The 12,603-nt window shown below is 42.5% G+C and overlaps 1 protein-coding gene across 2 annotated transcripts in view; it reads left to right on the forward strand.

Annotated features, from left to right (window-relative positions):
• Window positions 1-12,603, forward strand: part of WASF2 (WASP family member 2) — an 86,940-nt gene that overhangs the window by 51,897 nt on the left and 22,440 nt on the right. For both annotated transcript variants that reach the window (XM_024249467.3, XM_063714085.1), the window contains exon 2: window positions 9,553-9,725. In XM_024249467.3, coding sequence (XP_024105235.1) covers window positions 9,596-9,725 — 130 coding nt within the window. In that variant the 5' untranslated portion in view covers window positions 9,553-9,595. The remainder of the gene's footprint in view (window positions 1-9,552; window positions 9,726-12,603) is intronic.

Below are 12,603 nucleotides of genomic sequence, written 5' to 3' on the forward strand. Positions count from 1 at the left end.
CTTGAAATAAGAAGTAAGGCATCATAACAATTAAAACAAATGGTTACACAGCTAGCCAGATGAATTGAGACTTAGTGCCTGATATGCAATTCAGCTGTTATTATTCCTCTTCTATTTTCAAACCTGCCACTATAGCTAATCCACCAGTGGGTACTCTAATACCTTGACCAAAGGAAGTTTAACCTAGTACAGTACTCAGTGCTGCTTGCAAGAGCCGAGAAAGAAAGGTTGCAGTCTAGCCCCATCTTCTCCATCCCATAGTATGATAGTAAAATGGGGTTAGACCCTTCCATAAAACCAGGCTGTGTATTGGACTTTTGGCTGTTTGTCTGGGAGAATACATGCCCAGGTTTGGCTTCCTCCCAGGTACTTGGAGAGGAATGCATTTTGTATCTGTCCTCTTATCTCAAATTTCTGGGTACCATCAACTGGAGAGCACTCTCTTCTGTCATTGGCTATAAATTTAAAAAGAAGCGTTTGAATATGAAGGGTATTTTATTGGGGCTTGTGTGAGTTATTGACATATTTCTAGTAATCTAGTGAATGATTTGAACTGATTTGTTGAGGTTTGATACTTTCTTTTGTGTGTGTGTGGGTGTTGTTTTTTCAGAACAGCTTAGTTGTTTTTCATGTTAAACTCCTGTGTAAATTTAATGTTCAGTTGATGACAATGGCTGAAAGAAAGCTGATACCTTATTAGGGGTACAGGGTAAGATTTCTCCATTTATGAGTACAATTATTCATAATCTATATTTATCCAATCAAAGTAAAAGCCCATTTAGATGGGTAGTTTGAAGTATTTCAAACCATACAATTTTGGTGATATGGGTTTTACTAGAAATTGGCATTAGATTGGGAAAGTAAAATGAACTTTGTCTGTAACTGAAAGTCATCAGTGACCACATTGTAGATCCTGTGTAATTTAAGTGGATCCATAACAGGGGATTGGGCCAAGATGGAGATACAAGAAATACTTTATGCGGGTAAATCTTTTCCTCAGAGCTCAGAATACTTTGCATACAAAATCTCTGTTTCATATAGCATCTTTCAAGCATTTTTTAGTGTAGTTTACAGCTGGACTAGAAGGATGAATTGAAATTTTATCCCCGATTGCCTGTCATCATTAGACTGAAAGCTAGAATCCAGGTTTCCAACTCACAGTTTAAATGTATTTTCTTTTGGACAACCAGATGGATCCTGCTAAAAAGAGAGTCTAATTTTGGCCATTTAAAAGACAGTTTTGTATGAAAAAGTTGATACTAGAAGAAACCAATTTTGAAGGTTAAAGAGATTCCCCCAATTTTAGTTTTAAGAACGAAACTATGATTAGACCCTGAAATGTAAAAAGGTAAGAACAAAAGGTGCTATTGCCCCCAAAAGATAATAAAAAGTTATGGAATTACCAGGTGTGAATGAATGGTCCTTCATAGATGTACCTTATGCTCAAGGAGTAAGATACTGGAGTTTAGAAGTTCTGTTTCCTCAGCTACTGTCTTAAAGCCATATCAAGACAAGAAGTATCCCTACACTGATTGGATGTAGGCACAAAACTGGTGTGTCATTCCTTTATGAAATTGCAAATATCTCTTTTAGATCACAAGTAAGCTCTTTCTCAGTTTTCCCAGTCAAATACTTTCTGTATCTACCACAGGAGTTCCATTTCTGTCCTACTAGCTCCTTTGGACATTGTTTTAGTGACCTAAACGGATTTGTCATTCCTTGTGCTTGAAGAGAGAGTGTGGTTATATTTGTTAGTTCAGCCCCACCCTGTATTTCAACAGGAAGTGGGTGGGTGCCTAAGCCTATAATGAAGTGTTCTTCCTTGTAGTTGCTGCATGGTAATGAGGACTGCTATATGTAACAGTAAATTCATACTTTAAACATGTTAATATACAGACTTAAATTACAGTAAGACCATGTATTGTCTATCATTTTGAAGTCAAATGACTATTTGACTTTCCAACTGAAATTCTTAAACCTGGTGAAATGCATATTCTTTTTCTTTTTTGTTTCTTTCTTTTTGAGACAGGGTCTGGCTCTGTCACCCAGGCTGAAGTGCAGTGGTGTGATCATAGCTCTCTGCAACCTCCAAGGCTCAAGCAATCCTCAGTCCTCCTGCCTGAGCCCCCTCAGTAGCTGGGACTACAGCCGCGTGCCACCACACCCAGCTAATCTTTTTGTTTCTAATAGAGATGAGGTCTGGCTATGTTGCCCAGGCTGGTTTCGAATTCCTGGGCTCAAGCAGTCCTCCTGCTGCTACCTCCCAAAGGATTAGGATTACAGGTGTGAGCCACCACACCCAGCCATATTCTTTAACATAAAGAAATGTATCTCTTGAAAGAGGAAACTCAAGAGTAAACCTCTTCTCATATGTCCCCATCCAAAGTGCTGTTAACTATAGAACAGTGGGAAACGCTGAAGTGAAAGCAGAAGTCCTAATTGCCACACATGCAACATCCCCACATGTTCCATCCCCTGCTACTGCTGATCAGCATTTTGGGGGTATGTTTCAAAGAGGAACTGCCTTGAGAAGCATTTCTGTTGTGATGGTTATTGCTATAGCTCAAATATGCTTGCTTTTTGGATGTGACCATAGAAATCTGCAGGTGTTATCAGTGACCTTGGCTCAAAATGTAGCATTGTTTATTTGTCATGAACAGCTAGTAATAAACATAGCCAGAAGAATGAGCAGTCATCTGTCTTCTGTCCTGGTAATAACAGGAATTCAGAGTGTGGGGCACAGATGAGTGCATCCTCCCTTCTTTCACAGATATCCCTCCCTTTGTGTTTTCTTCTACCCTCCAACCCCCAGCTCACCTCATCCCACCCCACCCCACCCCACCTCACCCTACCCCAGGCTGTTGGAAGCAGTCATGAGAGTTCAGAAAGTAGGGTGGATATCAGAGTCTCTGTTGCCTAGACTGGAGTGCAGTGGCACAGTCATAGCTCACTGCAGCCTCAACCTTCTGGGTTCAAGTGATCCTCCCACCTCAGCTTCCCAAGTAGCTGAGACTATAGGCATGTAGCACCACACACCCAGCTAATTTTTAAAATTCTTTGCAGAGACAGGGTCTCGCTTTGTTGCCCAAGCTGGTCTTGAACTCCTGAGCTCAAGCAATCTTCCGGTCTCAGCTCCCAAAGTGTTGGGATTACAGGTGTGAGCTACTGTGCCTGGCCCCAGAGTCTCTTTTTAACTTTATACTGACCAAATGTGATATATAAAAGTATTCCATGATAGGCCGGGCATGGTGGCTCACACCTGTAATCCCAACACTTTGGGAGGCCGAGGTGGGCAGATCACCTGAGGTCAGGAGTTCGAGACCAGCCTGACCAACATGGAGAAACCCCGTCTCTACTAAAAATACAAAAATTAGTGGACATGGTGCTGTATGCCTGTAATCCCAGCTACTTGGGAAGGCTGAGGCAGGAGAATTTCTTGAACCTGGGAGGCGGAGGTTGTGGTGACCCGAGATTGTGCCATTGTACTCTAGCCTGGGCAACAAGAGCAAAACTCCGTCTAAAAAAAAAAAAAAAAAAAAAAAAATGCATGATAACTTCAAATATACAGACTTGAAGAATTTCACTGTTTGAGGGGACCTTAAAGGGCCTCATCCAGTTTCCATTTCAAAGCACAAATGCCATCATGGCACTAACAGTCCAGACTGGTACTGCCAGGTTATGGCTAGGAAGTTCTGGCAGTCTTTTATTTGTTTTCAGACTCATTCTCAAGTCCCTTAGGCTGAAACTTACTACAGATGAAGATGGGGTTACTGCTGAATCTGGCCTGGATGTCTGGAGCTGGTCCAAAATACAGCTTTTCTTTGGAATTTTTTGGGTAGCTAACTCCTCGATCAGTCCGGGAGCCTCTTGGGTATAAATAATCTCAGGGCTCTGTCTGGAACTTCCTTTGGGCCATTCTAGATCTCACAGGTCCTAGTAATTAGACAAATGTAGACCTAGAGAAGGGGCATGATTCATGGCTATAATCTACCCCCTCTACAGTCCCTAAATGTGCCTCTGATTGTGTGTTCAGAATGCAAGTGGATGTTGGCTGAGTGAGGAGATCATGGCAGCTTGGGTAGAAGCACATCTAGAAATTTTAGAGCTGAGAAGCTTCTAAAAGATGTTTAGCTTAGTCCATTTATTTTGTAGATGAGGACACAAAGCCCAGAATAAAAATTATAACATCTTTGATTTAGAAGGCATTGTAGAGGTCGTCTAGTCTGACTTTCCAACACCTTCATAAATGCTAGAAATTTCTCCCCCAGCATGCCTGATAGCTGGTCATCCAGAGCATAGGGCTGGAGAACTCATAACCTTATCTAAAGATGAGCCATTCTACTGTCGGACAATTCTAATTAAAATGACCTAGATAAATTGAAATCTACTTCCCTGTAACTTTTATATTCTCAGCAGTTCTAATTTAATTTTTCTCCTATTTAACATCTCCCAAGGTAAGACCTTCTCAAATCCCCAAATTAGCAGATATCACTATAGTATATAATTTCCCTAATCAAAGTAAAAGATGTCTGAAAAAGACCTTCACAGATTCCATAAAGATAGGGCATTCCACTCTTTCATGTATCCAGAATTTCCTTTTTTGACCAAGAACCACCACTTCATCGGTTTTCTTCACTTTCTCTTCGTTTTCCTTCATTGGCGCTAGCATTCAGCTCTTTTCTGACGCTTTTGATAAAGAAGCATACATTTTATCACTTTGTGAGTATAACTGTATAAAACTAAAGAGAGCAGCAGGTGGGGCTGAAGGGCTGGACTCACCCCTGCAACTGCCACCTGTCTAGTTTCTCAGTTGATATTTGCTAGCTGTGGTAGGGTGGGCCTTTACATTTCTACTTTCTCCTTCTCAGCCTGTGAAGAATTTCCCAATTGGTCTTCTTACTTCCAGCCTTCTCCTGCCCAAATATAAATCCTGTGCTTATGCAGAATGATTTGTCTAAAATGCAAATGTGACCCTGTTGTACTTCCTTAATTCAGTGGTTCCCCAACATCCAGTGCACTATACCAGTAAGGTGCTACTGATGATAGAGAAGCCTTTCTCAACTGGAGTTCCATGAAAGAATTAAATCTTAATGTCATTAGGCATGCATTATATGTAATATATTAACTTTTCTCCAGTAGAATGGTGCTAGTTATGTACAGTCTTGAGGGAATTGAGAAAACTGTCACTCTAATCATCCTTTTTGTTCTGTGGTTCAGATGAGGAATCCAGTTATGAAAGACTGGAAGAAAGAGATAGTGTATGTTCTTCAGGAGGTCCAGGATCACAGCTAGAAGCAGCCTCCAGGAAAAACCTGCCAAATTCCTTTGAAAGCTAGAGTTTTGTCTTTAAATTTTTTATGTAAATATTGCATTCTACCATATAATATGTCTATGGTTAAAAGTATTTTTAAATATTTATCAATGAGGGGGCCGGGTATGGTGGCTCACACCTATAATCCCAGCACTTTAGGAGGCCAAGGTGGGAAGATTGCTTGAGGCTAAAAGTTAGAGACCAGCCTGGACAGCATAAGGCCCCATCTCTATAAAAAATAATAAATTAGCCAGGCACGGTGGCATGTGTCTGTAGTCCTAGCTACTTGGGAGGCTGAGGTGGGAGCATCACTTGAGCTCAGGTGTTTGAGGTTGCAGTGAGCTATGATCATGCCACTGCACTCCAACCTGGGCAACAGAGTGAGGCCTGGGTGACAGAGTGAGACCTTCTCTTAAATAATAAGATAAAATATTTATCAGTGAATAGGATTTATTCTACGGGAGGATTTGCCTAGGGTCTGTGGAACCACAAATAACTGCCTTTTTTGTTTTGTTTTGTTTGTTTTTTTTTTTTGAGATGGAGTCTCGCTCTGTCGCCCAGGCTGGAGTGCAGTGGCGGGATTTCGGCTCACTGCAAGCTCTGCCTCCTAGGTTTATGCCATTCTCCTGCCTCAGCCTCCCGACTAGCTGGGACTACAGGCGCCTGCCACTGCGCCTGGCTAATTTTTTGTATTTTTAGTAGAGACGGGGTTTCACCGTGTTAGCCAGGATGGTCTCGATCTCCTGACCTCGTGATCTGCCCGCCTCGGCCTCTCAAAGTGCTGGGATTACAGGCGTGAGACACTGTGCCCGGCCCATAACTGCCTTTTTTTAAAAGCCCTGTAGTGGGTCTTTTATTTTATATATATTATTTAATGTCTCTAGGAAAATTGCCCCCAAGATCACACAGTAAGGTGTACTAGTCAGGGTGCTAACCTAAGAATGTCTCGACTCCATAAAGCCCATACATTTTCTATAACTTGAAGTGTGAGAGAGAGAGCCTGGAAATCTTTCTGCCCAATTCTAAGTTTATTTTCACCTGAATGTAAGATTTTTTCTTCTTGGTCAAGTTACTGTTGTGGTTCAGATCATGCGTAACTCCATGCTTCTTGTACAAACCAATCCTTGATTATCCAAAAGAAAAATGAGCAATGGTGCATGTCATTTCACATAACAAGGAATTTTGTCTCTCTTTGGTGGCTTTGAAACAAATCACTTTAAACAATAGCAGATAAACTTTTCTAATTGTTTTGTCCTAATAGATATTGACATATTGTTATTTCTTAAGTACCCTCCCGCTGGTTGTGTTAACTGGCCTTTTTGACAAGAAGCCATTTGCTTTAGAAAACTTGGTTCCAGGTAAACCCCAAACAGATGACATACACTTAATTGTTTGTTCTGCTTATCCAAGGCACTTAGAAAACCATAAATGCTGAAGTACCAAGGTGTTAGAATTTGCCCCCCACCCTCAATCTGAAATTTATGTAGCCACCTGGAATCTAGTTTCCATTAGGTATCCAGAGGGAAAATCCAGAATGCCCTGTCATTGGTCACATTCAGCACAGCATTTCGAGGTGGTCTGGTTCTTTTAGCTCCTCTGAGAAGCTGGAATGAGTACTCAAATGATTACCAGTGGAAGAGCCACAGTGGCTGTTTTCAGTCATTCCTGGCTGTATACCAAATTTCTGGTTGATCTTGAAAGTTTGAAATTTGGGAATCTAAGGACACCTAGAGGATGGTGTTCAGAGCCCTGCAAGATTCTTTCATATGTAACCTCCTCCCACCTTTCCTGTTCTAAACTCTTTTACCATGTGTTACTGAAGATTGCATCTTAGTACCTGATACCCTTTACATTAAATAAAAGAAGGAAAGAGTTAAATTGGAAAGTCCAGGGTTTGGACTAGAAAACCCATGGGGTCAAAGGGGGAATTCAGCAGAGGAGTGGAATGGAAATCATTTCCTTAGACAGTAGACAAGTATTCAGGAAACACCTCTGCACCCCAAAGATAGGCACAGCTGCCACACAGTGACTATTAAAGGGAGGTTCAAAGTTATAAGCAAACAGCTGATTCTCTTGGTTCTTGGGCTGTTGCTGTTGGTGACAGGAAATCTTGTTCCCCAAGCTGCTGGCTTCCTGTTTTATTTTTACTTGTAGCAGATCAGAATGTCCATAACAAGGAGCAGTCTGTTCCAAAGGGTTCTACTCCCCCTTTGAGCCTGAAAGATTTTTTTTTTCTCTTTTGGTCAGACAATATGTCTGTAATATTTAGTTTGGTTTAAGCATTTTGTATTCACAGTCAACTTTTTGGTGATGAGCTGGTGTTTTAAGATTTGATGTAAGTAAACCCTTGTTTTGCTTTTTTTTTTTTTTTAAATATATAAAGAGGAGTTTATAATATTGGGGACTTGGCCCAGCTACTCAGAAAGCTAAGGTGGGAGGATCATTTGAGCAAGGCGGTCAAGAATGTAGTGAGCTGTGATCGCACCGTTGCACTCCATACTGGATGACAGAGCGAGACCCCGTCTCAAAAAAACAAAAAGGCTGGGCGTGGTGGCTCATGCTTATAGTCCCAGCACTCTGGGAGGCTAAGCTCAGGAGTTCGAGACAAGTCTGGGCTACATAGCAAAACCTCATCTCTACAAAAAATACAAAAATTAGCTGGGTGTGGTGGTGCATGCCTGTAGTCCTAACTACTCGGGAGGCTGAGGTGGGAGGATCGCTTTGAGCCCAGTAGGTGGAGGTTGCAGTGAGCTGAGATCGTGCCACTGCACTCCAGCCTGAGTGACAGAGCGAGACCCTGTCTCAAAAAAGAATAAAAAATAAGAAAAAAAATTGAGGACTTAGATATGTTAACTTTATGCTTTACCTTTTCATGTGACATGAATTTGTCATTTTCTCTAGCATGAAAACCATTAGGCTGTTTTAGATTTCTTTAGTTTTATAAGATGTGGAAAGAGGACCAGTCCATTGTGCCTTGACTGTAGTCATATCCATTTTGTGGAAATTAAAACCCTCTCCCATCCTTGTAAAACTAGGAATTCGGTAATCTAAATCTAAAACAATAGCTCAGCATGAACCTGAAGTGCTGGGGGATTTCCTAGGGAAAGGGGCTCAGCCCACCGGATAAGAAACAGTAACTGGAAGGTTTCCGGATCTGCTCCAGACATTTCCTGCTGTCTCTAGAGTCTTTTGGCCCAGGTGTGTTGAACCGGATGGGAGCGAGAAAGGGAGCTGTTGGGTAGAAGAGAAAGCACCAGGGAATCTTACAGCACAGTTTACTCAGCATCGTGTTTGACATATTGAACGTGTAAAATTTTTACTTTATATTCTCTCGTTCGGTCAATTTACACACTAAACTTAAGAACTACTGGCATTAGTAGTTAGCTATACTTTTTTTTTTTTTTTTTTTTGAGACAGAGTCTTGCTCTTGTCACCCAGGCTGGAGTGCAATGGTGCAATCTCAGCTCACTGCAACCTCCGCTTCCCAGGTTCAAGCAATTTTCCTGCCTCAGCCTCCTCAGTAACTGGGATTATAGGCACCCGCGACATGCCTGGCCAATTTTTTGTATTTTTAGTAAAGACAGGGTTTCACCATCTTGGCCAGGCTGCTCTCGAACTCCTGGCCTTAGGTGATCCACCTGCCTCAGCCTCCCAAAGTGCTGGGATTACAGGCGTGAGCTGCCGTGCCCGGCCTAGTAGTTAGCTATACATTAACAGCCATTTACCAAGGAAGGACTGGAAAAGTTATATCCTGATGTATATCAATCATTATTGGCAGCTTGATTTCATTGTGGAGATTGTCAGGTGACAGTGTTCTTTTTTGATCTTTATAATTGGTGGCCTAGAATCTGATCTGTCCTGGTTATGAGCACCCCAGGGATAGGATCTATACCATCCAATGTCTGCTGAATGGGCTGTTTTCTAACCATGCCTCCTTGCCTCTGGAGACTCTTGTTGGTTGGAGCAGTAGTTGGCACTTGCCTATGTACCTCAGGCAGCAGTCACCAGTCCAGAATTTCTAAACTTACATAGCAGATCTTCTAATAGCAAACCTTAAAAAGGGCAGGGGAGAGAGGACTTAAAAATGAAAGAAAAAAAAAGATAGGGGGAATGAAGATTTTTTTTAAAGCTGTTTTAGATCAGGGTAAGACCAAAAAAAAAAAAGAAAGAAAAGATTCACACAGCCCTAGTGTGCCTGGAATTTGTGGTTGAGTAATACTTTCCTGTTATTTCTTTTTTAGGTTGTTTTTCATCATTCAGAACATTGCCTGAAGCAGGTCCACCATGCCGTTAGTAACGAGGAACATCGAGCCAAGGCACCTGTGCCGTCAGACGTTGCCTAGCGTTAGAAGCGAGCTGGAATGCGTGACCAACATCACCCTGGCAAATGTCATCCGACAGCTGGGCAGCCTGAGTGAGTGCCTCGGAGAGCCTGTGCTTTGCCCTCAGGGGTCGTTGGTGCTCTTTATTTAGTTTCCTTCTCCTCCCGCGTTCCTATTTCTCCCCCATCTGCCTTCCCTAGGTAATGCGAAAATGTATCCTCCCTCTCCTCCCCAAAGAGAGGCTCCCTTTTGGTGTAGCTTCTTCTCTTCAACCTTTATCTACCACCACCCTCTAGGTTCCCTCCTCCCTCCCCCTCCACCTGCTTCAACAGAAATCTGTGGGAAGGGTGGCAGGAAGGGCTGCAGCAAAAACTGCAGACGGAATGACAGAGCAGAATTCTGTGTGTGTAAAGTGGGAGGTTCACAGAGCAGTATCTTGGGTCGGGGAATGTGCCTGTAATTACACGAGCTGTTCGATGTAGCCTGACTTTGTTGAAGCCTCAAATGTGCCAATAGTCTTTATCTACCCAACACCCCCACCCCTTTTCTTCCCAAAGAGGAGTAAAGCAAACATGCCTTCGGAGAGATTCTGACTGACTTGTCCACCCTGGTACACATTTAATTGTGCTGCAAGCCCCCAGGTCCAGGTTCAGGGTACAAATTACTTCTGCAGTCTCTGGGGTATTGGGAGTTTTGCAAGCTGTGTGAACATACAGTGACACAAATAGTAGCTGGAGCCATTCTTCCTTAGGAGGAAGATGGGGGTTAGCCCAGACTGTTTTGGAGCTGAAGGAAAGCCAGCTCAACTATATATATTTTTTTAATTGGCAAGAATGAATGAGACTGCCTTGGGTGGGGTACATGCATGTGGTTTGGATTTCATTCTGAATCAAGTTGACTTTGTTTGCTTGAAGCTGAGATATGGGAAGGGCAGATGCTTGGATTGGCTCTGCATTTATCTAGTGCCACTCCAGCTCCCATAAGAACCTCCGTCAAAATGCCATTTTAGTGATCTTCCTTAGCAAAGGCATCTTGGTGTGAATTATTTCAGATACTCGCCCCTCCTGTCGCATCACTGCCCTTAGTGAAGGCAGTGGAATATCAAGAAAGCCTGCATTCCCCTGTATAGCAATAGGCCCAGCCTTTAAAATAGGAGGCTGAGGAGACAGAACTCTATGACCAGATGATGTATGGAGTCTGAGATTCCTAAGCCTTCACCTACCTCAGGGATCATCTCAGTTGATCCAGGGCTTAGAGAAACCTAGATGGGGCATCATGAAGAAATGAAACCCTGCCAGTGCCTGTCTTATACAAAGGAACACTGACAGTAGCGCAACAGCAGTGCAGCTGACAAGGAAGCACATCAAGGCTGCAGAGACCTCACTGCTTTTTAAAGGCATAATTTCTGCCTCTCTCTCCCTCTCTCTCTCTGAGAAGGCCAAATGGGTGGAAGTCAATCAGTCACACACTGGTTCCTTCTTCATAGGACAAAGAACATCTAGCTAATGATGCTTCTTATTTCCACTTACTGAAGTTAGGCTCTCTCTCAGCTATTTTTCCAGGGTGGTGTTGATGGATGCCATTGCTCACACTCCCACTTGTGATCAGACCACTCCTATCTTGGGGAAGCTGATCTGAGGGCCAAAGTCACCTTATGCCCGAGGAAGCAAGATTTTCTTACATTGTGGGGGCTAACTGATCCTTTATTCATCCAATAAACATGTGTTGAACATATTTTATGTACCAGCTGCTGAGGGGATACTCAATAATAATAAAAATAAGAATAAGAGGCAATAATAAGAAATTGTCTCTGCCCTCCAGGAGCTCATAATCTACAAGGGGAGGCAGAAATAAATAATTCCTAAGAGGAGAGAATGGGGAGAGAGTGAGAAGGGAACCCACATTTGTTGATTGCCTACTTTATGCCAGGTTTGGATAAGATCTTGACATAGATTATCTCATTTAATCTTCTCAGTAATCCTATGAGATTAGGTGGTGGTATTCCCATTTTTCAGATAAAGAAAATAAAGCTCAGAAAAATAAGGTAACTTGGCCAGGCACAGTGGCTCATGCCTGTAATCCCAGCACTTTGGGAGGCTGAAGGGTGTGGATCACTTGAGGTCAGGAGTTCAAGACCAGCCTGGCCAACATGGTGAAACCTGATCTCTACAAAAAATACAAAAATTAGTCGGGTATGGTGGCACACACCTGTAATCCCAGCTACTCGGGATGCTACAGCATGAGAATCGCTTGAACCCGGGAGGCAGAGGTTGTAGTAAGCTGAGATTGTGCCACTGCACTTCAGCCTAGGCGACAGAGCAAGACTTCATCTCAAAAAAAAAAAAAAAAAAATTAAGTTAACTTGCCTAAAGATATACAGCCAGTAAGAGGCAAAGTCACTGTTTAAACTCAGACTTCCTACAGATTTCTCAGCTCTGTCCCTTACTCGCTGTCTGCCAATATTGCCCTGGTTTAGACTTCATTGACTTTCACCTAAACTATTACCCAAGCCTCCCTCTACCTTCTTTCTCTGATCCAACCCCCTTAAATCTGTTCTATATCCCTGCCAGAGTGATCTGCCTAAAAATCAAATCTCACTTTTTACTTTTATGATTCTGAATTTCTGAAACTTTGAAAGTTCTGTGTTAACTTTTATAATGTAACAAGTGTTTTTATAGTCAGAGTACACATCGCAACTATTTCTCTCCCCTCTTCCTCACTGTGGAATTATTTAAGTTCCTTGGCCTAGCATTCAGGACCCTCCAAGACCTGCCTTCCTTTCTAGCCTCATTTTCTACAATCTGTCTTCCATTTTACAATTTTTTTTTAATTTTTGTGTTTTTGAGACAGTTTTGCTCTTGTTGCCTAGGCTGGAGTGCAATGGCGAGATCTCGGGTCCCTCCCTGCAGACTTCGCCTCTGGGTTCAAGTGATTCTCCTGCCTCAGCCTCCCGAGTAGCTGGGACTACAG

The sequence above is a fragment of the Pongo abelii genome, chromosome 1 (assembly GCF_028885655.2).
Source record: "Pongo abelii isolate AG06213 chromosome 1, NHGRI_mPonAbe1-v2.0_pri, whole genome shotgun sequence".
Taxonomy (NCBI): Eukaryota; Metazoa; Chordata; class Mammalia; order Primates; family Hominidae; genus Pongo; species Pongo abelii.